Raw genomic sequence first — 27,694 nt, forward strand, 5'->3', positions numbered from 1 at the left:
CTGTACTGTTATAATAACAGGAACACACAGAACTGGTTGGAGGTCAATGTTATTCAATATACGGGGCACGGGGCTGTATAGAAGTGAGGGTGCGTTCACACGAGCGCATAAACGGCGCGTTTTTGCGACCAAACGTATATACGTGACCATCTGAGGCAATGGTTTCGAATGTATTCGTTCACATGGGCGATTTTACGGCGCGTAAAAACGGCAACCCGCGGAAAAACGCGACCGAAATACGTGCCGGCGAATATTCGATGGCCGAAAAGACCGCTTGAAAAGTAGGAACAAACGAAAATACGCTTTCTAGCTCTGGTCGTGATCGGCGAAAAACGTTCTTTCCGGCGATTATACGCTGCGCTCGTGCGAACGTAAATACGCCTACGCTCGTGTGAACGCACCCTGAATGCCATATATAACGGGACGCAGGGCAGTGTGAAAACGTGACATATATAATCACTTCTAGACTGCTTCGTGTGCTATTCATCTACCTCTTACATGGCAGTGTGACCATATATAATGCTGGGTTCCCACAGGGCGGATTCCCGCCGGAAATCTCGCGGTTTGGCCGCTGCAAAAACAGCCCAGATGCTCGCTCTTCCGCTGCGGCCGGAGCTCCCATAGAGGAGAGCGCGGCCGCAACGGAAAGAAAAAAGGATGGACATGCTGCGGTCGGCAATGCCGCGCCGCAGCCGCGGTTTCGGCCGGATTAACCGCAGCGGATTGGCCGTCCCGTGTGGACGAGATTTCTGAGAAATCTCGTCCATATGGCTGGCTTAACCCGAGATTAGCGGCCGCAGGCGGATTTGCCGCGGCGAAATTCCGGACGGAATTACCGCGGCAAATCCGCCCTGTGTGAACCCAACCTAATAGTCACCTCTATATATATTATATACTAGGTGACTTTATGAATAGCAGTCCTAGAATATACAAAGGGGCCACAAAAATGAGCCGAGCATCGCACTGTTATGGCAGCTGTCCAAAAGAAAATTTGTGTTGCCCCTAGCAACCAATCACAGCGCAGCTTTCATCTTACTTCAGCTGTGTAAGAAAAAGCAACCAATCACAGCGTGGCTTTCATCTTACCTCAGCTGCGCAAGAAATGAAAGCTCAGCTCTAGCAACCAATCACAGTGCAGCTTTCATTTTACCACAGCAGTATAAGAAATTAAAGCTGCGCTGTGATTGGTTGCTATTGAGGGGCCTCGCAGAGTGTTAAGGCTGTAGTATGCAGTCCTAAGCTCTCACTCACGACCTGAAGGTTGCAGGTGCAATCCCTGTAGGGCTCAGCTAGGGCTTCATTTTACCTCAGCAGTATAAGAAATTAAAGCTGTGCTGTGATTGGTTGACCCATCCTTCCGAGGTCGGTAAAATGGGTACCCAGCTTACTGGGGGGTAATAAAAAAATTACCTGAAAGCGCTGCGCAATAACTTGGCGCTATACAAATAACAAGTCCCTTTCCCCATTGACAACAAGAATTACAGGGGAAATCAGTGAGTTTTCGATTTTTCATTCCGCCAGTATTCGTCGCCGGGTGCTGAAGAACGCTCAGGCAAAATGTCACTCAAATCAGACCAGAACTGTGGATTTGTTTACAACGCAACCAGATTCTGTGCTTCATATATAAGATGACACAGTGCTGTAATGGAGGTGACCTTTAAGCCCATTTTACGCGGCACGATTATCATGCAAATCGCTGGTTGGATCGAGCGGTTTGCGCAATAATTGTACAGTGTGAATACATGCTGTGAACGACCGATCAGTGGTAAATTTACTGTATATGCAGGACATATAGGGCAGTATAGAAGCCATTATTAGGTAGATTAGATTGACATGTGTCAAACTCAAGGGCTGTGGGCCGAATCCGGCCGGCCACCTGATTTTATGTGGCCCACGTTGATGTCTGGACGCAGCAGGATCGGCCCTCCACTTTCCACGGAGGACACAGCCAGGGCTTGGCAGATGATGTGGCGCCAGGACAAAGTGGCTGCCATCTTGGATTCTGAGCCCTGGCGCCCACCTCCACAGCACTCTGCTCAGCAACTCACAGGTGGTGGCACGGCTCTGCCAGCCCTACCCGAGTACCCTAGCCACCCTCCAAGGTAGAAAGCCCGATGCTCAGAGTGGGGTTGCATATGGAAACGCTGCCTATATGCAATGCATTGTGTATGGACAGCGTATCATACGCTGCCCATACTAGGGCGGTGTATGATACACAAAGAAATAGTGCATGCTCCGATTTAGGGCTCCTGCTCACGGGCGGGTATTTGCTGCGGAATCCGCAGTCGGGATCCGCACCTCAAATCCGTAGCAAATACAAGCCATTACTTACTATGGAGATCCGTTGCTTCCTCCACACGAGCGGAAATCAATTGCTCCATTTTTGTGCAGATTCCACACAGATGGCTTCCATTGAAGTCAACAGAAGTCGTCTAACCCGCGGCCCGTCCACAATGAATTGCGGACAGGTTGCGGGTTCTGCGTCCTCACCTACTGATGGTGTGGGGGAAAAAAATACCTGTACTGCACATGTGCGAGGGCGAGCCGTTGGGTCCATCCGCAGTATAGATTCTCCGGCGACACTGACATTTATTGACTCCATTCACCGCGTCTTGGGCACGGGATATACGTGTGCGTAAAACGCGGTGACAATGCATAGAGGAGGGTATTATTGTGTATGGGGCAGTATATCAGTGACCATTATAAATATGCAGAAAACAGGCCTGATTATTACTGCCCTGTTTCCCTGAAAATAAGATCTACCCTGAAAATAAGCCCTACCATGATTTTTCTGGATTTTTGAGGATGCAGAATGATTTTTCAGGATTTTTAAGGAAGCTTGAAGTATAAGCCCTACTCCAACATTGTGCCCTAGTTACAGTTAATAAAAAAAGACAATATAAATAGTGTCCAGGAAGCTATACACAAAAAAGTTAAATCTTTTGGAGCAAAAATTAATATAAGACGCTGTCTTATTTTCAGGGAAACTGGGTATGTATACTGGACACACACGGCAGTATAACGAAGGGTATTACTATATATACAGGGCATTCTAGAGGTGACTAGTAAACACAGGCCTGTACTGTCACTATGGCAATATATAGGAGGCTATTACTGTATATACAGGGCAGTATATAGAAGGGTAGTACTGTATGTACAGGGCAGTATAGAGCAGACTAGTACACACAGGCCTGTGCCGTTATGTATATACAGGGCAGTATAGAGGAGGATAGTACTGTATATACAAGGCAGTATAGAGGAGGCTAGTACTGTATATAGAGGGCAGTGTAGAGCTGACTAGTACACACAGGCCTGTGCCGTTATGTATATACAGGGCAGAATAGAGGAGGGTAGTACTGTATATACAGGGCAATATAGAGGAGGGTAGTGTTGTATATACAGGGCAGCATTGAGCTGAGTAGTACACACAGGCTTGTGCCGTTCTGTATATACAGTGCGGTATAGAGGAGGGTAGTACTGTATATACAGGGCAATATAGAGGAGGGTAGTACTGTATATAGAGGGCAGTGTAGAGCTGACTAGTACACACAGGCCTGTGCCGTTATGTATATAAAGGGCAGTATAGAGGAGGGTAGTACTGTATATACAGGGCAATATAGAGGAGGGTAGTGTTGTATATACAGGGCAGCATTGAGCTGAGTAGTACACACAGGCTTGTGCCGTTCTGTATATACAGTGCGGTATAGAGGAGGGTAGTACTGTATATACAGGGCAATATAGAGGAGGGTAGTACTGTATATACAGGGCAGCATAGAGCTGACTAGTACACAGAAGCCTGTACAGTTATGTACGTATATACAGGGCAGTATAGAGGAGTGTAGTACTGTATATACACGGCAGTATAGAGGAGGGTATTACTGTGTATACAGGGTAGTATAAACCTGACTAGTACACACAGGCCTGTACCGTTATGCATACACACGGCAGCATAGAGGAGGATATTACTGTATATACAGGGTAGTATAGAGCTGACTAGTACACAGGCCTGTGGCGTTATGTATATACAGGGCAGTATAGAGGAGTGTAGTACTGTATATACAGGGCAGTATAGAGGAGGGTAGTACTGAATGTACAGGGCAGTATAGAGCGGACTAGTACACACAGGCCTGTGCAGTTATGTATATACAGGGCAGTATAGATCTGACTAGTACACATAGGCCTGTACCATTATGTATATACAGGGCAGTATAGAGGAGGGTAGTACTGTACATACAGGGCAGTATAGAGCTGACTAGTACACACAGGCCTGAACCATTATTTATATACAGGGTAGTATAGAGGAGGGTAGTGCTGTATATACAGGGCAATATAGAGGAGGATAGTACTGTATATACATGGCAGTGTAGAGCTGACTAGCACACACAGTCCTGTGCCGTTATGTATATACAGGGCAGTATAGAGGAGGGTAGTACTGTATATACGGGGCAATATAGAGGAGGGTAGTACTGTATACAGGGCAGCATAGAGCTGACTAGTACACACAGACTTGTACCGTTATGTATATACAGGGCAGTATGAGGTGGGTATTAGTGTATATACATGGCAGTATTGAGGAGGGTATTACTGTATATGCAGGACAGTATAGAGCGAACTAGTACACAGGCCTGTGCCGTTATGTATATACAGGGCAGTATAGAGGAGGATATTACTGTATATACAGGGCAGTATAGAGCTGACTAGTACACAGGCCTGTACCGTTATGTATATAGGGCAGTATAGCGGAGGGTAGTACTGTATACACACAGAGCAGTATAGAGGATATTACTGTATATACAGGGCAGTATAGATCTGACTAGTACACATAGGTCTGTAGCGTTATGTATATACAGAGCAGTATAGAGGAGGGTAGTACTGTATATACAAGGCTGTATAGAGCTGACAAGTACACACAGGCCTGTACCGTTATGTATATACAGGGCAGCATAGAGGAGGATATTACTGTATATACAGGGCAGTATAAAGCTGACTTGTACAGGCCTGTGCCGTCACTATGGCAGTATATACAGGCTGGCACAGTATGGGGGCAGCACATGTTCCCCTCCCCCTCAGCTCATTTCCTCCGGGGGAGGGGCGGCCCGTTATAAGTCCGGCCCAGTGGTGTGAGCTGCACGGAGAAGCATCACCATCTTCCTGCTCAGCATGGACACCTACCAGAAGCCGGAGGACAAGGACCTGCAGGCCCTCAGAGACCTCGCCAACCGCCTCAGGGTCCACTCCATCCGGGCAACATGTGCCTCCAACTCCGGGTGAGCGCCGCTTCCTCTTTGGGGGTCTCCTATGGATCATGTGCGGGGAGCCCCCCATGTGCTGTCTGGTACAGCTTCTGTATCCGTGATCTACCCCCTAGTACGCCCTTATGTGCCAGCCGCACGTGGTCTGCATGCCCAGCTGTGGAGTTAAAGCCCCCTGTGCACGGCTGCACGTGGTGGGCACTGCCCCCTCTCCCCGGCTGGACCAGAGTCACGTGCTGCACGTTGGTTAATGAGGGTCCTTTGTGCCCCCCACGTGTAGTGTGACTGGATGGGGTTTCCCCAGGCCTCACTGATGGAAGGGTGCAGCAATGAACCTGTTAGCTGGTGGCAGCTCTGTCAGTGCAGCATCTGGTGGCAGCGTCTCCTGGCACCACCAACTGTCTGATACACTGCATATAGTCAGAAGACTTGGTGCCCTTAAAGGGGGTATTCCACCAAAAGGATCACCATGCTACAGGATAGGTGATAACTATGTGATGGCTGCTGCCATGTGCTCCCCTAACCCTTCATGGGCACATGTAGGGTATGCATGACCGCAGCCCCATTCACTTCTATGAAGAGATCTGCTATTTCCCTCTCTGCCATAGCTGGTGAACAGAGCAGGGGTCCTCATTACCCCTGAGAATCCTTCTGATCTAATAGCCCATGTTAGGCTAAGAGTTGCTGTCCAGCTGGTAATTAAGTCTAAAGCTGGTGCTGGAACACTTTACTAGCCATATTAATGGGCAGTAAATAAAAGCAATTGCTAACTGAGTGGGCTTAAAAAAACTTTTTTTTTTTTTTTTTTCTTTCATGACCAAGCTGGCAACGCTAGTCCGATTTCTCGCTTAACGCCTGACAATCATCCCATCTAAAAAGACCCACCGTTGTTCTGGTTACCCATAAAGAAGGATGCGCGTGGTTCTTGTATGGTTCCCTTGGTGCAGATCACTTGCCCACTTGCATCTTTCACTGTTTCTGGGCACAGACTTGGCATGGATGCCAGGCAGGAAAGATTGTATAGGAAAAATGAGACCTGAGCTGCAGTAATCTAGCTTCTAGTATATCCAACTACTTGGCCTGGCCTCCTCCTGGCCCCTGACTATGGAGCCTGGCATGTGTGGGCTGGAGAAAGATGACCATGCTATCTGCAGTGGCACAGATGGCAGCGGAGGGGTGTCAGACTGTGAAGCTTGGCCCATTGCCCATAGGGTCTTGTTCGCTGCCAAGAATGTACAAGTGACTCTCCTGTATGTAGCGTGCCCGGGGTGGGATGGTGTGGAATAGCCTCTGCCCTTGTCTTGTGACTCAGATGAGGGAGAATGTAATTAGCTTCTATATGAGGGGGTTCCCAGCACTTGTACAAATCAGAGGGGCTGCTGGGATCAAAGAATGAGGGGGTCCTGGTAGATCATTAAATTTTATTTTTAATGATCTTTGTTCACAGAAGCGAAGCAGAGTTGGGGTGCGTTAACATTGCTAATATGCAGCTAACGCACCCTTAGGCCAGCTCGGCGGTGCCCGGTCTGTGGAGGCCTGCAGCGGATTCCAGCACAGCACACCGTTTTGTCTAGATTTCCCGGTGGATGCAGGATTATCGTTTGGTGTAAATGTGTGCCCCGACTGAATGACGAATGAGAACTTGTTCGCTTCTCGTACATTAATCAGTTTCTGCATACAGGAAACTGAATGACTGATTGGCCCAAGTAAACTGTTATAAACGGCTGCCTGTTTACTGTGAATGGAGGTGGGCGGGCACAATCCGCAGCCTACTCTGCCTTCATTCATAAGCAGTCATCGTTCTTGTATAAAAGCGCTGGAACGACCTGTCGGGCATCTGCATCCAACAGCTCCTCCCATGTAAAAGGGCACTTAAAGGGATACTTCAGCCAAAACTTAGTTGGATCATAACTTGGCTTCTTTGCTCCGCCCCTCCAACACAACATTGTATCAGTTGTGTCCAATGTCTTTTAGGAGACATGAGTTGGCATGACTCCTATTTTTGGAAAAGAGAAGCCAGAGTTCTACTTCTATAAGTGAACCACCTCGTTAAGTTTCACTGCACCCTCTAAACAACTTCTGGTCATTAACCCCTTAGGCTGCCTGTCCACAGGCATTGGAGCAGACAGATGGTTCTCCGCTCTCAGCCTATCTGACAGATAGGCTGACGCAGAGAAATGCAATGATTCTCCACTTGTGGACAGGGGTGGGAAGTGTGCATTGCGTTTCCCGCGGGGAACACAATTAAAAAAAATGCCCGTGGACAGGCACCCTTAGGCCTCCTGTCCACAGGCTCTCCCCTTTTCTGACATTTTTTTCGGTGTAGCTGGGGCATCCATAAAAGCCCCAATTACACCCCTTTTAGTGACACTAGTCACTGGCAGAGTTGATCAGGACCCTGCAGCTCTGCTGTAACGGGATCATGTCAGTCACCTGATCGCCAGCTCATGTAGTGGAAGAAACCCTTTTGCTTCTTAGTACATACCGCTCATTGAGTGCTATGTACCTGGGAAAGGAGAAGGTAAAGTAGTTAAAAACCGCTTCTCTCAGGTTCTCCTACTATTGTCTGTGATTAAGCCCAGGACCAAGCATCATATTTACTGTGCTTGGTCCTTAATGGGTTAAGGTGCAAAAGTTTACACGCCCTCCAAGGCTCATTTGACAGCTGCCTCTAACTTCACTTCCCAATCTGCTTGCAGTCAGGAGTTGTCATGTAAGCTGTCTAGACTTTCCTGATTGGTGTTCCCACCTCTTGTCTGGAGGGTCTGTCAGCTGTACGGTGGGTACAGACATGTCCACTAACTAATCTATAAAGATCCCTATAGCTGCCCTTGTATTACACACGTTGCAGGTTGCTTGCCAGAAAATCTTCCTCATAACGCAATATTGGGGAAGCAGATGAGCTTAATAAACCTGATCTAAACACTAGATATCTTGCCAGCAAAAACTGTCCTGCAGTGTGACCTGCTGTGAAAGTCCATAGAAAGATGGCCTCCTGCAGATCTCAAAGTTCAGCCTCTGCAATGCCAAGGGTAAATCTGCCTATAAAGCTTCCACCCCCATCCTTGCTGGTGCCCCTGGGCCGGCTTCCACTGGTCAGTTTCTCTGATATTATGGTGGTTCTTTGTAGCAATCTGCTTCTCCGAGGGTGGCTCAGACCAGGAGATTCACCTTGAATGGCATTAGTGAGGGAAGCATCGTGAGTTGTATGCTGACTGTAATCTGTTCTGCCCCTTGTGACAGACACCCCACATCCTGCTGCAGCGCTGCCGAAATCTTGTCTGTTCTCTTCTTCAACACCATGAAATATGATGCGACCGACCCTGGCAACTGTAACAACGACCGTTTTGTTCTGTCAAAGGTGAGGACTGATGTGCCAGCTCTGATATTCTAGTCACAAGGCATGGTGTGGGACTTGTAGGGTCACAGATTAAGGGCTCCTACCCACTTGCTGTGGGTTTTTCACATTAGACAGTCCCATTGACATTCGCTTTAAAAAAAACCAAAAAAACACAACTGCATAGGACCCCTAAATGCCCACCTTGCCAACTAACAATCCAGTGTGTAAAAGGAGTGGCTTACTATTCTACACTAAAGGCAAGCTGTACAATGTGAAGATTGCTATCCGTACACATGCTTTTGCCTTGTACATATAGTTGTACTTCTTGATAACAGGTAAGGCCGCGTTCACATTGGGGGGCTCCGTCAGACGCAGAAGACTGCACTGTGACTGAACCATTCATTCGCATTGTGAAATGGATACCACTTTGGTGTCTGTTTAGAAAGTTTCTGATATATGGAGTATAGAATTACTCGGTTTACTACTGTATTTTGTACTCCAAATAAAACAAACTAATGGAAACCTTGTAAAATGTACACAATGAAGTGTTAATTTAATTGTGCCAATGAACGGCTTCCTTTCTGTTCGGTGGTTTTATCACAGTACTGTCTTTTGCACCTGGGAAGGGTCTGGGGGGTCATCTACGCAGGCTCTGCCCCATCCATACAAGCATGGCTCTAGCTGCTCCCATTCATTTTATGGTACGGAGCTGCAGCACAAAAACCAGTAGTGTAAGGATACCCTTATCTCAATAAAGGAAATGCTATTAATGTGCCTCAGTGCTCTAATAGGACATCAATTACATATTCTCTATTGCTTTGACTTTTTACAGGGTCATGCTGCCCCCATTCTGTATGCAGCGTGGGCAGAAGCTGGGTACATCAAGGAGTCAGACCTCCTCAACTTAAGGAAGATTGACTCTGACCTTGAAGGACATCCTACACCGGTATGTATTCAGAATGGAAAAAATGACTATATCCTTGGGTTATGACCTCTCCACATCTGTTGCTTACACCCCTACTAGCAGCATCAATCATATATGCAAGGCATGACCGACTACCTGTATTGGTTGACTGCACAGTCATGGCTTCATTACATCTTGCCTAAACACAGCTGAGACATGGCGGTAAAGATGCCCATAGACTAGATAAGCACTCCATAGTGTAGCATCAGAAAATGTCAGAATCTGGTACAAAAGAAAGCTCACTTGGTTGTGCAAGCCTGACACTGCGTCAGAAAAGAACTTGCATCATCTCCTGCCTCCCTGGAATGGATATTTTCTCTACCTCCATACAGTGAGGTAGAGAAACTAAAGTAAATAGTCTGACAGACACCCATCTATTGCCGACACGTGTGATTGTATCTGCTTTAACTCCTTAAGGACCAAGCGCTGTAAACTTACAGCACTTGGTCCTGGGCTTTAACCCTTTCCAATCCAATTTGTATCCTAGTTTTCCTAGGGGCTTCCTTTTTTTTTTTTTTTTTCTGCCGTTATACAACGGCACTACCTGCTGGCTAAAGCCAGTACTGCATGAGGTGACATGTTGGATGGGCTTCGACAGCAGAGAGGCTGGCAATATACAGTAAGAACCCCTGAAGAACGTCTTCCAACATTGGAGCTGTACAGCCTTAAATCATAATGTCTTCAGATGTCAGACAGTGGATTGGAAAGGGTTAATCCCGCCTGATAGCAGAAATATAGCACAGGATTTAAGCCCCTGCTGCAATCAAGCAGGAGCAGGTCAGGATCTTGGCTGTTAGTCACAGTAGGAGAATGTCATACTTCCCCCATCCCCTCTTTATGTCTTCTTTCTTGGGTACATGGCACTCATTAAGTGCTGTGTACTAAGAAGTAGAAGTTTCTTCCACTACGTGGGCTGGTGGGTGCCTCCTGTTAAAGCAGGGCTGCGGGGTCCTAGCAGACCCTGATCAGCTCTGCCAGTGACTATTGTCACTACCTGGCATGGATGCCCCAGCTACAGGAGCAAAGTGTCAAAAAAAGACCACATTGGTAACCACCAGAGTTCTTATATGATGTCATAGGGGACAAAGATGGTTAAAAAAAAAATTGTTACAGGAATAAGTTTTAAAACTACAGAATGAAATATACATAGAAAAGAGTGACCCAAAACTGTTGCTGTGTACATTAATCCAAAACCATACATATTACATCAAAACGTCCCAAACAAAATGAGGAGCCTATTTCCATACTTTATTTTAGCATAAATATATTTAAAGAAAAGTTTGTTTTTAATCAGTTTATCCCAATAAAAGTAAAGTGAAATATTTCAAAAATAGTCCTATGTCACAGGGAAGAAATGCAGCAAAAATAATTTCGGTAGCTGAAGGAAAAAAACAGAGCAGTAAAACCCTTAAAGTGTCTGGCTCTATAGGTACAAAGTAGCCTGGTCCTTACGAGGTTAGGTCTCTTGCTCTCTGCCACCTTGGCCCACTACTTTACTTCTACTGGTAGCATCTAGGATCCCTGGCTCACTTCTCTATGTAGACTTGATATGGCCGCCTTCTTGTAGCTTATACATCAGCATAACAGAAGTGCTGACTATCTCTTTACACCAGTGATGTGGAACTGCTCCTAAGTTGGTCCACAGCTGCTGTCAAAGATTTGTGTATGAATGAAGAAAATCTCTCCAAGTTAAGTAGCTTTGCAGTTGGCTTGCTTCACTGCTTTCATCTAGACTTAAATTGAGAAATATTAATAGCGGAATTATACTTTAGGGATTAAACCAGAGCCAGAAATCCATGGAGACGAAACTGGTGTGATCGTGAGATAATGAACTAATAAGAAAGGTGCACGTTTCTGAAGCAGGGGTCCATGACATAAGATTGTACGCCTCACAAAACTTGTAATATTACCCATCCCGTAACTCTCGCTTTGCATGCCGTCACTAGGGGTGCCCATGGGAGCCTCCCCAGTTGGTTGTATATGGTACCAGTTCCCCTCTTCCCATACAAAAACTCACTGGATGATCTGGCAAGTCTTTATCGTTCTGCTTCTGAACAGCTCCGCGGTCTCCTTATCTCCCACAGAGTACTAGTAGCATACATGCTTAACTGCTGCTCCGTAATAATCGCCTTAGTGGATGTGCTACCAATTTAATACTTCTCCTTGGAAATGTCTTTAAAGGGAACCTGTCATCACACTTGAGCCCCATAAATTAACTTATGGGGCTCAAGAAGGAGAGATCAGAGTGGTTTCATACACATCGGGTACCTCATTCAGTGTTGTGTCCCTGCGAAGTTGGCACATGCAGCACAACTCCTCTCAGTTGGCTGTGCATGTGCCAACTTCACTGGGAACGGGGCACTTAGTAAGTATGAAACACAGCTCCCTGAGCCCCATAACATAGTTCCCTGTATGGGCACAGGGAGCAGAATGTCCACAGTGAAAATATCATTGTGGCCTTGATGCATAACTTGCCCCATTCACTGAAAGCAATGCAGTGCAAACCAACAAACAGGTGGCATGCTGCATATTTAAACATACAAAAAATGTGCATAAAATCCCTAGTGCTTTGTGGCATACCCTACTGTCTTTAAAGTGGCTGCACTAAAATAGTTAGTTATCACCTATTTGATATAACTGGTTTATGATCACTGGGGGTCTGCCTGCTCAGACCACCACCAAGCCTGAGAATGGCACAGAGGCTGTGTAGGCATTCTGCTGCTGCTCCCTTCATTTCAGTGGCCGGGCCAGAGATTGCTGACCATTCATAGTTGGCATTTCCAGTGCGGCCACTGAAATGCCACGTAAGACCACTTGGTAACCTCTGGCAGTGCCGTTGACATGAATGGCGCAGTCTTCCACTCCATTCATGAGGGGGCCATTGGGACCCCTGTCCTCAGTATCGTTGGTATCCCAGGGGTTGTACGCCCACCAATCATAGATATCCCATGAAAAGGGGAGGATTTTAGACTTTGAGTTAAAGGGGTTGTCTCGCGAAATCAAGTGGGGTTATACACTTCTGTATGCCCATATTAATGCACTTTGTAATATACATCGTGCATTAAATATGAGCCATACAGAAGTTATTCACTTACCTGCTCCGTTGCTAGCGTCCTCGTCTCCATGGTTCCGTCTAAATTCGCTGGCAGCTTGCTTTTTTTTTAGACGCGCTTGCGCAGTCCGTTCTTCTCCTTTCAGCACGAGCCGCTTCAGTGTGCTCCCCGCTACAGCTCTTCTGCGCATGCGCAGACGAGCTGTCACTGCTCGGGAGCGCGCTGGAGCGGCCATTCTGTACCATCCTCTGTTAGAGGAAGGTGCAGAGCCGCCGAGCTGTCCCGCCGTCCTGCCGCCCAGGTAAGTGATGGGCCGGGGGGGGGGCTGTCGCTGTGACGGGGAAGGGCTGCCGCTGTGCCCGGGGGGGGGGGGGGGGGGGGGGCTGCGCCGGTTACCTGCTGCCTGGCGGTGGGTGACTGGTCGGCCGTGTTCAATCCAGGGGTCCGGTCGGCGGCTGCGGGGCGTCCCCGGTTGTCAGGGAGACACAGCTGGTAGTGTCTCGGGAGCGCGCACGTCGGGCTACAGCAAGCGATGGGAAAAGAGCTGGCGGCCATCTTGGGAAAATTTTTATAAGTTGCTGGAACGGTAAGTACAAACCAGCTAGAAAAGTCATTTACAGGGGGGCTTAGTAATGTATGCTTAATGGGGGGGGGACTGGGCAAAAAAAAAAATTCACTGCTTCCTCGAGGCAACCCCTTTAACTCCTTTAAAAGGAGTTGTACAAAAGGCAACCCTTTTCAAAATCAACATCATGAGAGGGAGGCGGGGCATCCCTGTTTGTGAAAAGCTAAGTAACGGCGCATTTGTGCTCGCTCGTTTAAAATGGCTGCCATTGGATACTAGTTAAAGTTTATCGCTGAGGGTTTAATAAAACTAGACTTTCAACCAGGCTGTTTCAATCTGCGAAGTGCAATATGTGGCATCATATCTTTAGGGTGTGTTCACACATTGTGTATACTGTGTCTTCTGTCATAGATTTATGTATTACTGCGCAAGCAAAGTAGACAAGCCTTAAAGGGGTTGTCTCGCGGCAGCAAGTGGGGTTATACACTTCTGTATGGCCATATTAATGCACTTTGTAATATACATCGTGCATTAAATATGAGCCATACAGAAGTTATTCCACTTACCTGCTCCGTTGCTGGCGTCCCCGTCTCCATGGCTGTCTAATTTCGGTGTCTTCTTGCTTTTTTTAGACGCGCTTGCGCAGATGGGTCTTCTCCCTTCGGCTCGGCAGCAGCGTTTTGGCTCCGCCCCTTGTACACGTCATCGCGTAGCTCCGTCACATGTGCCGATTCCAGCCAATCAGGAGGCTGGAATCGGCACGTGATGGGGGCGGAGCTACGCGATAATGCGTACAAGGGGGCGGAGCCAAAACGCTGCTGCCGAAGGGAGAAGACCCATCTGCGCAAGCGCGTCTAAAAAAAGCAAGAAGACACCGAAATTAGACGGAGCCATGGAGACGGGGACGCCAGCAACGGAGCAGGTAAGTGAATAACTTCTGTATGGCTCATATTTAATGCACGATGTATATTACAAAGTGCATTAATATGGCCATACAGAAGTACTTAACCCCACTTGCTTTCGTGAGACAACCCCTTTAACGTCTGCTGCAGGAGAAAAGAGAAATAAAAATTAAACATTTATTTTATCTTTTTTTTTTTTTTTTTGCCATGGTAGTAATGCTGAGAAATGTTCTTTCCCCAGAAACTGCCGTTTGTGGATGTTGCCACTGGCTCATTGGGACAGGGTCTGGGGGCATCGTGTGGTATGGCTTACACTGGGAAGTACTTTGATAAAGCCAGGTAGGCATCATCTGGTAGAGAACGTCTTTCACAAAAAAAGTTCCGATCTGATCCTCACTCCTCTTCTATATTGCTTCCCCCTCAGCTACCGTGTGTATTGTCTGCTGGGTGATGGGGAATCTTCTGAAGGAGCCGTGTGGGAAGCCATGGCTTTTGCATCTCATTACAAGCTAGATAACCTGGTGGCCATCTTTGATGTTAACCGTCTGGGGCAGAGTGAGGCGGCTCCTCTTCAGCATCAGACTGATGTCTACCGGAAGAGATGTGAAGCCTTTGGGTAAGCTGCTTCTCAACAAAGTACCTACGCATGATATCACAATATTGCATCCTCATGGCTTTCTGCCCTTCATACATTGCAGGTGGAACACCTATACTATAGATGGCCATGATGTGGAGGAGTTGTGCTGTGCCCTATGGCAGGCTGCCAATGTGAAGGATAAGCCCACTGCAATCATTGCTAAAACATACAAGGGAAAAGGTATTGCTGGTAAGTAACTGGAAATAATTGTGTTGGGACTAAATCGACTACAACTGTGTCCAGTCTGGATGTAAACTGGAAAATGTATTTAATCTTCAAGGTGTCGAAAATCAAGATAACTGGCATGGGAAGCCGATGGCTAAAGACAAGCTGGACTCCATCATTAACGAGATCCAGGGTCAAATTCAGACCAACAAGACCCTGACTCCTGCAGCTCCCGTACGAGATGCTCCAAAGATTAGCATTAGTGACATTAAGATGCCAACCCCACCAAGCTACAAAGTTGGTGACAAGGTAAGGGAATTGTTGTCCTGTCCAGAATAACTTGGTTTAGATCTACTATAGTGTTGTGTATTTGGGGGTCTCTCACTTAAACTCAATTAACTCTTGCAGATTGCAACACGCAAGGCATACGGACTGGCTCTTGCTAAACTTGGCCATGCTAGCAGCAGAGTTGTTGCCCTTGATGGTGACACTAAAAACTCCACTTTCTCTGAGATCTTCAAGAATGAACATCCTGACCGATTTATTGAGTGCTTTATTGCTGAACAGAATATGGTAAGCTAACTTGACTAGTTGGTCTCAATTGTCATTGGGTCCCCCAGTCGGCTGTCTATAGAGGCCACTGCTCAGGAATCTTATGTCCAGTGAATGGGACGGAGCTGCTATGAAAGGCACAGCCCCTATATAATGTACAGGGCTGTGCCTAGTATGCCTGAAGCAGAGCTCGGCCATCCCTTCAGTCAGCTGATGCACAGAAGTCCCAATCCGCAGATCCCCATTGGTGACTTGAGTCCCAGTAAAACTTACTGCACAGCCAAGATAAATGGCTTTGGTACAAGCTAGAAATGTCTATATAGCTGTAAACCAGGCTAGTCTTACAGTGAATTAATAAGCAGATTTGTTACAGAAACTTCTGAGTGCCATTCATGTGAATGGGACTGGCAGAAATTCATGTTGCCACTGAAATAATCCCATTCAGATGTGGAACAGACTTAGTTGCAGAAGTTTCTGCAACAATTGATATGTAAAAGCCCCCTTTTTACTGTATTGCTGGTTTTATGCCTGAAAGGATCTAAACACTGAGTGGCAACTTTCTACTTTTCAGTAAAATGCATGAATTTTGGGCTGGCAACCACTTTTTCCAATGGGGTTTAACTAGAAATTTAGCAGTTTGTCCTCTGCAGCTTCTACCCATTACTGTACATAGACACTACAGTCTATAGGTAGTTTTTAGATGGGACTGACAGACTCTTAGGCCACATGTCCACGGGAAAGATCCGCAGCGGGTGTCCCGCACGCGTGATCCGTGCCAAATAGGGATGCATTGGACACCCACAGGTAATTAAATTCCTGCAAATGTCGTTTTTTTTTTTTTTCTTGAGGAGCGAACTGCGTGTGCAGGAAAACACCCGCAGCATGCTCCATTTTTAGTGCAGGTCTCCGCAGGGAGAGCTCCTGCAGGCTTCTATGGAAGCTATCCAGATCCACAGCACACCCGCACCTGAATTTCTGCTCTCCGGCGCGGGAGAGCAGGAGTTAAAAAAAAGAAAATAAATATGGAATGCCTGGCGTCGGCGTGCCAAGCACACCCACCGGGCCGAAGAAAGAAGATACGGCCGCGACGGTGCTGCCCACTTTTCAGCCTGACGCTGAGTGAGAAGCTGCTCACTAGCTTTTGTTTCAGTGAGTTCACATGAGAACAGTCCCCTTTATTTGCCCCTCTTCACTGTGTTAAGATACTCTAAACCATTAGTCTAAGCTCACTGACACCTACTGACTGCAGTGTGTATATTCGGGAACATATAGAAGTTGCAGAAGACAAACAGTACAACCCTCTTGATTCCTATTGCAAAAACTATTACCAGCCCCAAATTTGTGCATCTAAGTCAAGAGAACACTTGCCCAAAGTGTCCATGACCTCTAAAGTACTTCACTATAAACTTGTTCTGTTACAGGTGAGTGTAGCTATGGGCTGTGCAACCCGCGATCGCACTGTGGCTTTTGCCAGCACGTTTGCAGCCTTTTTCAGCAGGGCGTATGATCAAATTCGCATGGGGGCCATATCTCAATCCAACGTGAACCTGGTTGGCTCCCACTGTGGGGTTTCTATTGGTGAGTAGCCATTTTTCTTTGTACATGTCATCTTGTAGTGCTTCAGTTTTGCGATGTCTGGCGTTATCCAATGAATAGCTTCATAAAAGCTTGGAATGGTTCACGACGAACTAACCTATACTTCCTTCCACCATTTGATCATGCGACATCTAAGCACATGACCACTGAGGCCAGTTATGAGCTGTAGAGGTCTCATGTCTAGACAGCATAAGATCGGTTGTCTGGAAGTAAATGGAGACTGGCGTAGACATTAAAAGGCCAACTTTAGGTTAGTTTCCCTAAATTGTCTGGGGCATTACCACTGAATACCTACACACTGGCTAGGTCAACAAGAGTCTGCTGATCACCAGTTTGCTAGACCCAGTGTAATTCCGGACAGCTAGTAGCAGACTGCCTCATCCATAGTACAGGTGCGAGTTGGTACCACATCTAAATGGCAGGGGTGCCTCCATTACCAACCCGCTGCACTGTGGAGTTGGCAGCGACAGTGGGCCTGATGAACAGCTGATCATTAAGGGTCCCGAGCAGCAGATCCCCCTCCAGCTATTCATGACCTATTTCCGGATGGGTGGTCCTAGAAAACCCCATTAAAACATTCCAAGTTCTTAGAATCCACCCCCACTGGATTACTTTTAATGTGTTCACAAAAAAAAATCCTGCTCAACAGTGTCTCCTTAAATAAGTCAAATGCCTTGGTTCTCACCCCCTGTATATTGTTTGTGTTCTCAGGTGAAGATGGTCCCTCTCAGATGGCTTTGGAAGATCTGGCCATGTTCCGTGCTGTTCCATCTTGCACAGTCTTCTACCCCAGTGATGGCGTTTCCACAGAATATGCGGTTGCTTTAGCTGCTAATACCTCAGTAAGTGTTAATCAACCACAAGCCCAACACAACTTCTGCATCTTATATAATCTGGCCTTCAGTTTCAGACTTTGTTCCATTACCCATATCGCACCAGATACGAGGTGCAACATTCAATAGCAGGTCTGTAGTCTTGGCTCTGTCAACATGCACTTTTTTTTTCTTCTCTTGTAGGGCATCTGCTTCATTCGTACCAGCCGGCCAGACACTGCAATAATCTATTCTTCTGAAGAAAAGTTTGAAATTGGTCAAGCAAAGGTAAAAACTAGAGTTCTTGTGTTGCATTCTTTGTTAGGACCTTGTTTTGGAAGAAATACATTATTTTGTTACTCTTTTATACAGGTTGTTCGTCAGAGTGATACAGACCGGGTCACAGTTATTGGTGCTGGTGTCACTCTACACGAGGCTCTGACCGCAGCAGATGAGCTCGCCAAACAAGGTGAGATGTCTAACTTTCTATTGACATGAGTGATATCTCAGCCACATTGATTCCTCTACTTGCAGCAAGTAACTGGCTGTAAGGATACTTGAAAGACCTGCCGACTCTCCAGACAGGTTTTAGTAAATGCTTGTTTTCCATTAAACTCTGTAGCTTTTTTTTTATTTTTTTTCCTGGAAATGTGAGAATTGACAATGGGGTGTATGCTCTCATACCAACAATCGTTGCTAATGCCTAATTGTCACTGGATTTACACATTTCCTTAAAGGGGTTGTCTCGTGGCAAACCTCAAAATTTTACCTTGCCCCATTTCTCCCCCCCCCCCCCCCCCCCCCCCCTGGCATAAAATGGCAAATTACCGATCCGATGAAATAAGGACTTTAAAAAAATCTTCTCCCAAAGATGGCCGCCGGTCCTTTCCCAGGGATGCACTGCGGCTTTCTCCCATGGTGCACCATGGGCTCTGCGTTCCATTGCCGATTCCTGCCTCCTGATTGGCTGGAATCGGCACACGTGATGGGGCGGAGCTACGATGACACAGTGACCAGCTCTCTGGCACGAGCGGCCCCATTTACCAGGCAGAAGACTGCACAGCGCAAGCGCATCTATAAAAAGCAAGCAGACATCAGAATTAGACGGATCCATGGCGACGGGGATGCTAGCAACAGAGTAGGTAAGTGAATAACTTCTGTATGGCTCATATTTAATGCACGATGTATATTACAAAGTGCATTAATATGGCCATACAGAAGTGTATAGACCCACTTGCTGCTGCGAGACAACCCCTTTAAGTAATTAGAGGCACAAAACTCTGGAGAAATGCTTTATTTTGTAGCAGTTATTTAAGTAGATTCCCAAACCCTTGCACTGACTCTACTGATGCAAGTACTTCAGACTTCTCCTTTCCTATAACTCACTATAACCCCTTCCCCTCTCTCATGACTTATGTAATAAACTTAGTGGACCCTCCTTGACTTCTATGGTTTTATGTATCTGAACATACGGTCATTTAAGTCTCAAAACCCAATCTTAGGATGAGTCATTAATGGTTGCTTGGGAGTCCACAATTGACCCACACTGATCAGCTGACTGAGGAGGCCAGTGCTTCATCCTCTTGGCTAGTGATGTCGCATTCATTCGTGGACTGAGACACTCCATCCCATTCAAGGGTCCCTCTGATCAGTGGGGATCGTGAGCAACTGACTCCAATCAACTAATGAGCCATTCTAAGGCTGGGTTCTCAATAGTTTAGTGCCAGAAAACCACCACCTCTAATCCATAGTACATAAAGTTAAGTGTGTGTGTTGCTGTAACTTGACTTACAGCATTGCTGTACACTAGTTATCGAGATGCATCAGTCATTTCACCTATTGGTACAGCTGTACATGCAGTACAGGCTTTGTAACTCTAGGGGTCAGCATCATGTATCTATATTTTCTCATCTTTGCATTAAATGTATAATTTAACATATGGTTTATGCATATGAATGACCTCTAAGCAGGTGCTTCTAGCTGTTAGGAAACTGCAGCTCCCAGCATATTCTAACAGCTGGATGGCCACTGGTGAATTAAGTGATGTTGGGCCACTTACCTGCTAACTTGCCTGTTGTGCTTTCTTAAGGAATTAACATCCGTGTGGTTGATCCATTTACAATTAAACCTCTGGACGCAGCAACGATTATATCAAGTGGTAGAGCTACTGGCGGACATATAATCACCGTAGAGGACCATTACAAAGAAGGTAATATTGCATATGGTTAAACAAGGAACAGTCTGGTCTCTTGCCTTTCTACCCATAGCATAGACATCATATCTTCTATTAGGCACCTTGTCGCTCCAGACCCCCACTGATCAGCTGATCGTGCACCCGTTGACAGCAGCACAGCGGTCAGAGCAGAAGTCTTGTGTCTGGGTGTTAAAGGCAGTACATGTAATGGCCCCTAGAAGACCAAATATCCTTCAGTAAAGCGCCTGGAAATGGTGCCAACAGACACAAGGGCCTGTAATTATAGTGCTACTTGTCTTTGGATGGCAGACAAAGTGCCACTAGGCTTACACTTGTGCCAATGCAATATCCTTGTGTAGTAAATAATACAACTTTTGCCATGTAGTAACTTCTCTCTCCTTATTCCAGGTGGTATAGGGGACGCTGTAGCTGCAGCCGTTGCGGCAGAACCCGGCTTCATTGTTCAGAGCCTTGCCGTCAGGGGAGTACCCCGCAGTGGCAAACCCACAGAGCTGTTGGAAGTGTTCGGCATCAGTGCGAAATGCATTGTGGAAGCTGTAAAGTCTACATTTGCAAACTAGAGACCAAACTGTCCTGCCATAGAAAAAGCAATGTAAAGCACTGCTCAGCTGTCCGCCACTAGTGTAACTGGCATCTGCTTAACATGTCTGCTACCTCAGTATAAACTGTCCTGACATTTCCATTCCGCCATGTGACACTAGCTGGTTTCTAGAACGCTTTTCTGTAATTCCTTTCTGTCTTCCTGTCCAGTTTTTCACCATGCACTTAATAAAGGGAGTACTGACCTAAATGTTGGCCATTTAATAACCTAAATGGGAAGTGGTCTTTTATTAATGAGCTTTAACAAAACTGATTCAATCCACCACTATTCAAGGAGCCACTGGCATCACTGTACTATGGTAGCCATTGCTGTAAAGTGGTTGTCCACTTCTGTCTTCTCAAACCAATGGTAAAAGTTCTAAGAGTAGCGCATGCTGGCAAAATGGCTTTGCATTCTCTTCTCAAACTAGTAGAAATAGGAAAACAAAAAAATGGCTGCACTTCCTGTTGTAATGGTCACATAACACAATAGTAAAATACCAGATCTCGAGTCCTGTCAATTATATAGGCCTGCACACGGCTAGGTTGGATCCCACTGCGAGAATCTTCGCAACAGGATGCGACCCGTGCCTCGGTTCTGACCTTATACTCACCCGTCCGGCGTCTTCTCTCTAAACTGATGTAAGTTGGCTCAGTGCAGAGCTGGCACGTCAGCCGTGACTTTTCTGTACGGGCTTCTGCGAGGCTCGCACTGAAATGGGACATGCCGCAATTTGTTTACCGCATGAGTTTTCACACCATCAGATCAGGGCTGTCTGCATAGGATTGCATGATCTAGTGCAATCCTATGGCAGCGGGTACGGGTGGGGAATTCCCCCTGCAAATTTTCCACCCATGTGCAGGAGACCAATGACTTGTCTTCACACTAATTAAATCACTGCTGGCCAGAGATTCCTCATATAAACACTCGCCCACCTGAGCAAACAGTGTTTACATAGCTAATGAGGGAAATGGAGAGTATTTCACAGGACTATCTGTACATTTAAATACTCAGAGTGAATTAACTTTACGAATAGAAATGCAAACAATCGTGTAAATAGGGCTTTAGATAACTAAGGACAGACCACCTTCTGGAAAGAGGTTGGCTGTGCTTGGTCTCTCGTCTGATTTCTTCGAGATGGGAATTTCATTCTGGGAACAATCACTTGGAGATACTGAATGTGTGTGGCTGGCTTGAACTACAACAGCCAGTATGGACCAAAGGTGTGGTGTGTGTGTGGTGTGTGTGTGTGTGTGTGTGTGTGTGTGTGTGTGTGTGTGTGTTCTCTCTCAACCATCAATCTTCTGTCTAATGTCAATGGCTACTTCCAGTCCTGGGTGTCTTCACAACGCTAATGCCTAAGTTAACATTCATATGAAAATGCATGTGTTCTACCTCCTGCCAGCCATGGGGAGTCACCTGCAATTTGCTGGCTTTCTTGCATGTCGGAGGATTCTCAAGTGTTTCCAATTGATTTCAATGGAAAAACCTCGCAGCGTGCGATGTGTTTGACTATCCCACTGAAAACTGTTCTGAGGGACTCGGTCAGGCAGCCTCTCTACACCCTTCATAGAGGACTGATATTGCTGCCAGACTCTACTGGACATGATCATGTAATATCAAGCATTAGGCAGTCATCGCTCTGAAAAGGAGTACTTGTATCTCTGCTAGACACTGACTGAATTATGCAGCGATTTACAAGCATCAGCCATAATAACGGCTCCTGGCTAATTAATTCGGACAAGCATCTGCCCATATCGCTTTCTTGCATGGACAAAGTTTTTATATGTAGGTAAACTTTGCTTTCAATGCAGTTAAGGCTATGTTTGCAAACAACCTCTCCCTTGCTCTCCTACGGAAGAGTATTTGCATTGGCCTGCATCCATTGTGATGTATCAGTCTCCCACAATTGCTCAGTTTTTGCAGTGTCAGACAGCTGTTCTGTTTCCTCTAAGACCATGTTTGACTGTCACTACATTGATTTAATTACTCCAGTAACCCAACTACCAGCCTGCGGTTAATCTCTGTATATCACAAAACGCTCTATACAAACTTTTGCCATATTACTCTCTTCCAGAGTGATGTAGTGAAGCATTTGCAGGTGCCCCTCTTTTCACAGGTTGTATATCCAACATCTATGCGCAATTATTGTGAGATTCCACTGGAAGGGACGATGATCTGGCTGTTGGGGTCTAAAGACACTTAGTGAGCGTCTATTGGTGCCATCATGACCAGGTTTTCTCATATACCGTTTCACAGTCTGAAATGATGGCTGCCAGTTTCTCCTTGACCATAACCCATGATGGCATTGATTTGATTAAAACAAAATTAACTGTTTTCCTCCAGGAGCGAGCCACTGCCATACGTGCAGCTAGGAAGCAATAAGATATCCATGTTTGTAACATAGAAATGGAAAATATAAGGATGTACCTGAATCCAGAACATACAAATCCTAGGGCTCTCCACATTTGGAAAGGAGTGGACAGCACTAGAGAGGAGCGAGCACCCAAATGCTCAGGTCCACGTTATTCGAGTCGAGCTTCTCATAAAATTCGAGAGCTCTACTCGAATAACGAACCCCATTGACTACAATGGGAGACTCGAGCATTTTGCATGTGGGCCGCCGGGTGCCGAGCTTTTTTTTTTTTCCCTTCTAGGTTCCTCGCGCTCCCCCTGCCTGCCAGACAAATTTACCATTGACGCACGCTCCGGCAGGGAGGGGCCCAAACAGGCATGTCACAGCGGGGAGGAGCCAAAAACTGGGTGGGGGTCAAACAGGGCTTCATGCTCGTTTGAGTAACGAGCACCATCGAGTACGCTAATACTCGAACGAGCATCAAGCTCGGCAGAGTATGTTCGCTCAACTCTAGACAGTACGAAAGAACTCATTGTCTAATCTATCCACAAAATCAATTATTCCGGTGAGATCTCTGGCTATCCACCATCCAAGGTTGGTTTTGCTCATACCAGGAGGGAAGGCAGGATTACCAAATATACCAGATATGGGTAGGTGTTTAGATATCAGGCTATAACTTTTCGAGAGTCTATCCCAGAGGGCCAAGGAGGAAGACTAAGTAGGGTTCATGATTGCTTTTTTGTATTCCGCTCTACGCCAAAATATATCTTCCAGTGATTAGGGGGTAACTGCCTGTGCCTCAATCGATACCCAGTGAGGTTTATCATGATGGGAGAAAATGGAGGTTAGTTGAGCTGAGTGGTAATATTTTATATTAGGGACCCCAGGCCTCTCGCACTTCGAGGCGCATATAGGTAGACTGTTGGATATGCCTGGATTTGTTTGACCAGATAAAGGTCAACAGGTAAACTCCTTTTTAAGTCCAAGCAAACAGTTGCTAACAATATTGTACCTCTAGGAAGGTGCCCTCTGCATAATGCTTATTTAGACTTAACTGGTTAATAATAGCAATCCTTCTGTAGGTCCGTTTGCTCGGTGAGTGTTCGCCCTCCTTTTTTTTACATAGTGTAACTGATCATGCTCAGCAGTCACTTGATTAGTTACTCACAATTCCATCAAGGGGAGTAGTTGTCTATTCTATCCACTATAACGGATAAGCTTACACATTTTGGAGCATTGGCTAGTCACCCTGCTTTGTTCTCATTCGTAAGCCTTCTCAATAGGCATAAGGTGGCACATTGCTGCCTTCCATTTCTGCCAAGGCTGCTGCTATAGTGCCTAATTGTCTTGTACTGTAGGATCCTCCTTGGCTAACAGATCCTGCTTGTTCCTGCAACCTTGCGTATGTTCAAAGGGACCACTTTTTCATGTATCCTCATGAGCAGTTATTACTCTGTTTTGCCCTATTGTTTCTGCTGGGTGCAATTGTTAACCCTTCCTAATCCACTGTCTGATGTCTAAAGACAATATGATTTGAGGCTGTACAGCTCCGATATTGGAAGACGTCCGTCGGGGTTCTCTTACTGTATATTGCCAGCCTCTCTGCTGTCAGAGCCTATCCAACGTGTCACCTCATGCAGTACTGGCTTTAGCCAGCATATAGCGCCATTGTATAACGGCAGAAAAAGAGTAAGCCCCCTAGGAAAACCAGGATACAAATTGGATTTGAAAGGGTTAATGTGGCAGTTATGCAGAGTCTAGACCTTGCAAATGTTCATTTGACTTCTAGGAAGAGTCCATTTTATAATACCTCAGTGCCTAAGAACGAGCTGCCTGGCACTAGTTTAGTGGCAAACCCATGTGCATTTGTCTTCGTGCACAATGAGAAAATCCCATTGAGATCTTGCAAACTGGAAAATGGTCTCCTATAGAGATGACAATTCTCCCGATCCTTGCTCTCCTCCTATGGGAGTCATCATGTCTTGAGGTGCAGATTCTTGAACACACTGTCCTACTAGGTCTGTCCACAGTAGGACTTACTTTTTGGGCTTGTGATTCTCCTGAAGTGATAACTCTCCAATAGGGTTCATTTCCTTGCCAAGGCGATTATGGCAGTTTCTTTCAAATGCTCCAGTACAGATTCCTCAAGAATCCTTCCTCGTGATCCGTCTTCTGGGATTTCAGACCATTCTACTGTCTCTTAGATGTCAGAGGTATTTACGGTTCATTTCTTGCTCTCGTTCAGTTGAAGGTTGCCACAACAATGGCCTACGTTGGCAATCTCAGAAAGTTGTACCAAACTAGTTTAGTAAAAAAAAAAAAAAACTCCATCTGTACCTATTAAGGAGATAAAGTCAGCTAGCTAATCCTTAAAACTTTTACATGGACTACAATCAATAATGAGGCATCTCCATATTCTCCCTGGTGAAATCCCATTTTTGTTGTGTAGTACCCACTTGCACCTGATGAGGGCACTATAGCCATGCACAAAAAGTTCTGTAAAAACAAAAATGAATGATAGATTATAAATAACCAAAGGCTCTAGCTCAATTACTAGTATGAACACATCAGCAGCGTGAAATGTAAAATGCTGATGGTCAAAATAATCCCCCTAAACTAATCCAGCCTAAAAGAGAGAAATTAAATTTATAGACAATCCGTTTATTTACAGCTAATAAAGAGCTTTGTTCTTTAGTATCTCTGTATGTTTTGAAGAAGAGGTGAAACCTGAATTTTTTCAAAGGAACCTATCATCATGTCCTTTATGCCGTCAGCTCAAAGTAGTGCCTAAAGGCCCATTTAGACACAACGATTATCGCTCAAAAGATGTTGCTTAATCGACTTTTGAGCGATAATCGTTGTGTTATTTGCAGCGCAAGATGATCGCTCAAGATGAGCGATCACCTTGCGCTGACAGTGGAGGATGCAGAAGACAAGCGGGGTGTCCCTGCTTGTCTTCTGCATCCAGCTGTTCCTTGCTCCGAGCGCCCGGCTGTTACACAGCTGAGCGCTCGGAGCGGAGGATGCAAAAGACAAGCGGGGCTGTCGCCACTTGTCTTCTGCATCCAGCTGTTCCCCGCTCCGAGCGCCCCGCTGTTATACAGCCAGGCGCTCATGGCAGAGGATGCAGAAGACTAGCGGGGTGTCCCCACCTGTCTTCTGCATACAGCCGAGTGCTCCGTGCCAGGTATGGGGAACAGAGCTGGACTGCTCTGTTCTTCATACCCAGCCTGTTATCAGGGAGCGGTATACAGCTGAAACAATAGTATCAGCTGTATCCCGCTGTGAATCCCTGATAAGGCTCATCCTTGTCTTTCAGCACACTGAAAGACAACGATGAGCGACGGCTTAACGAAAACTGCACGATGTCAGAGCAGTTACACACGATTATTGCTCAAAAGACGGCTTAGGAGCGAATTTTGAGCGATAATCGTTGTGTCTAAATGGGCCTTTACATGCTGATTCAGCAGTCTGTCACTTACGGGATAATGTGCAGTGTTTTTTTAAGAACTTACAGCATGTTTCTGTAAAAAATCGTGACAAGTCCTATTTTTTGGGCATTCCCTCAGAACGCATCGCATCACCCATTGTTTTCAATGGGGCTGACACAGCATCACACGGCATAATAGGTGCACCCGAGTGTGATGCTTATCCATTGAAAACAATGGGAAACGTTCGGCGATGATTCGCTATTACTTTGCTGAAGTGATACAAGGCAGTTTTAACACAAAACTGCTTCAGATCCGCGAGGACATTGTTGGCAGGAGCGATATCGGGACGAGTTTCACGGTCCGATATCGCACTTGCCTGTGTGAAATTAGCCTTAGTGACAGACTGCTGAAATCAGCATACCTGTCACTGCTTTATGCTGCCTTCAGTGAGAACAGCATAAATTTTAACCTGGTAGGTTCCCTTTAAAGCAGCTTTCTGAAAAAGTGCATTTTAGCTCCATATTTGGTCCATGTTTGCGGACCTTAATAGGGAGATAATACATATCTATATATCTATTAAAATGGCCATGTTTTTCATGACTTTTTTTTATGCAGTGACCTATTTTGTGTGTTTTTGCCTCTGTGGTGCTATTACTTTTTTATTGGGTAAATACGAATCAATATTTGTCCAGTAGAGAATAAAATATATGGAGGCAAATACTGATGAAATATGGATGCAATACTAATGATGGATGGTTATAACGTCATCGGTTAGGCCGTGAATTCCGCCCCCATATCGCACTCGCCATCCATGTCAAATCCCTGAGGATGTGAGGCGTTTTCATGGTAAAACAGCCTTGCATTACTTCGGGGAGGCAGGGATCCTCTGGCAAGGCTGTCACAGCTGCGGCAGAGGATCACTGAGTTTTACCCGTTGTTCTCAATGGGAGATCTCGCATCGTGTTACACGCACCTAGCACATGGCGTGATGCTGCCACCAGCCCCATTGAAGACAATGGGGCTGTGATTCCAGAGCACGCAGCATGATAGAACATGCTGCGATTTGTTTCCGGCATAGCATCGCATTGTGGTCCATGCAGGGAAGCATCTCTCATGTATGACCCCATTCAGAAGAACGGGGTTCATATTAGTGTATTTATGCATCTCGTAACGCACAAATATTGCATGATTTTAGCGTCCGTGTAAAGCCAGCCTAACACGTCTGTAATGCAGATCCGTGTTACAAGACGTTCATCTGAAACTGGCCTAAGGCT

General features: G+C 46.1%; 1 protein-coding gene across 1 annotated transcript; it reads left to right on the forward strand.

Annotated features, from left to right (window-relative positions):
• Positions 1 to 5,118: 5,118 nt before the first annotated feature.
• TKTL1 (transketolase like 1) lies at positions 5,119 to 20,866 on the forward strand. The gene is made up of 14 exons (XM_066580736.1): positions 5,119 to 5,267; positions 8,496 to 8,613; positions 9,425 to 9,538; positions 14,318 to 14,415; positions 14,501 to 14,692; positions 14,775 to 14,902; positions 14,994 to 15,187; positions 15,287 to 15,451; positions 16,852 to 17,008; positions 17,738 to 17,868; positions 18,043 to 18,126; positions 18,211 to 18,307; positions 19,928 to 20,047; positions 20,441 to 20,866. Exons 1-14 carry the CDS (start codon positions 5,161 to 5,163, stop codon positions 20,611 to 20,613), a joined length of 1,878 nt encoding a protein of 625 aa, XP_066436833.1. The 5' UTR covers positions 5,119 to 5,160; the 3' UTR covers positions 20,614 to 20,866.
• Positions 20,867 to 27,694: the final 6,828 nt, after the last annotated feature.

The sequence above is a fragment of the Eleutherodactylus coqui genome, chromosome 10 (genome assembly GCF_035609145.1).
Source record: "Eleutherodactylus coqui strain aEleCoq1 chromosome 10, aEleCoq1.hap1, whole genome shotgun sequence".
Taxonomy (NCBI): domain Eukaryota; kingdom Metazoa; phylum Chordata; class Amphibia; order Anura; family Eleutherodactylidae; genus Eleutherodactylus; species Eleutherodactylus coqui.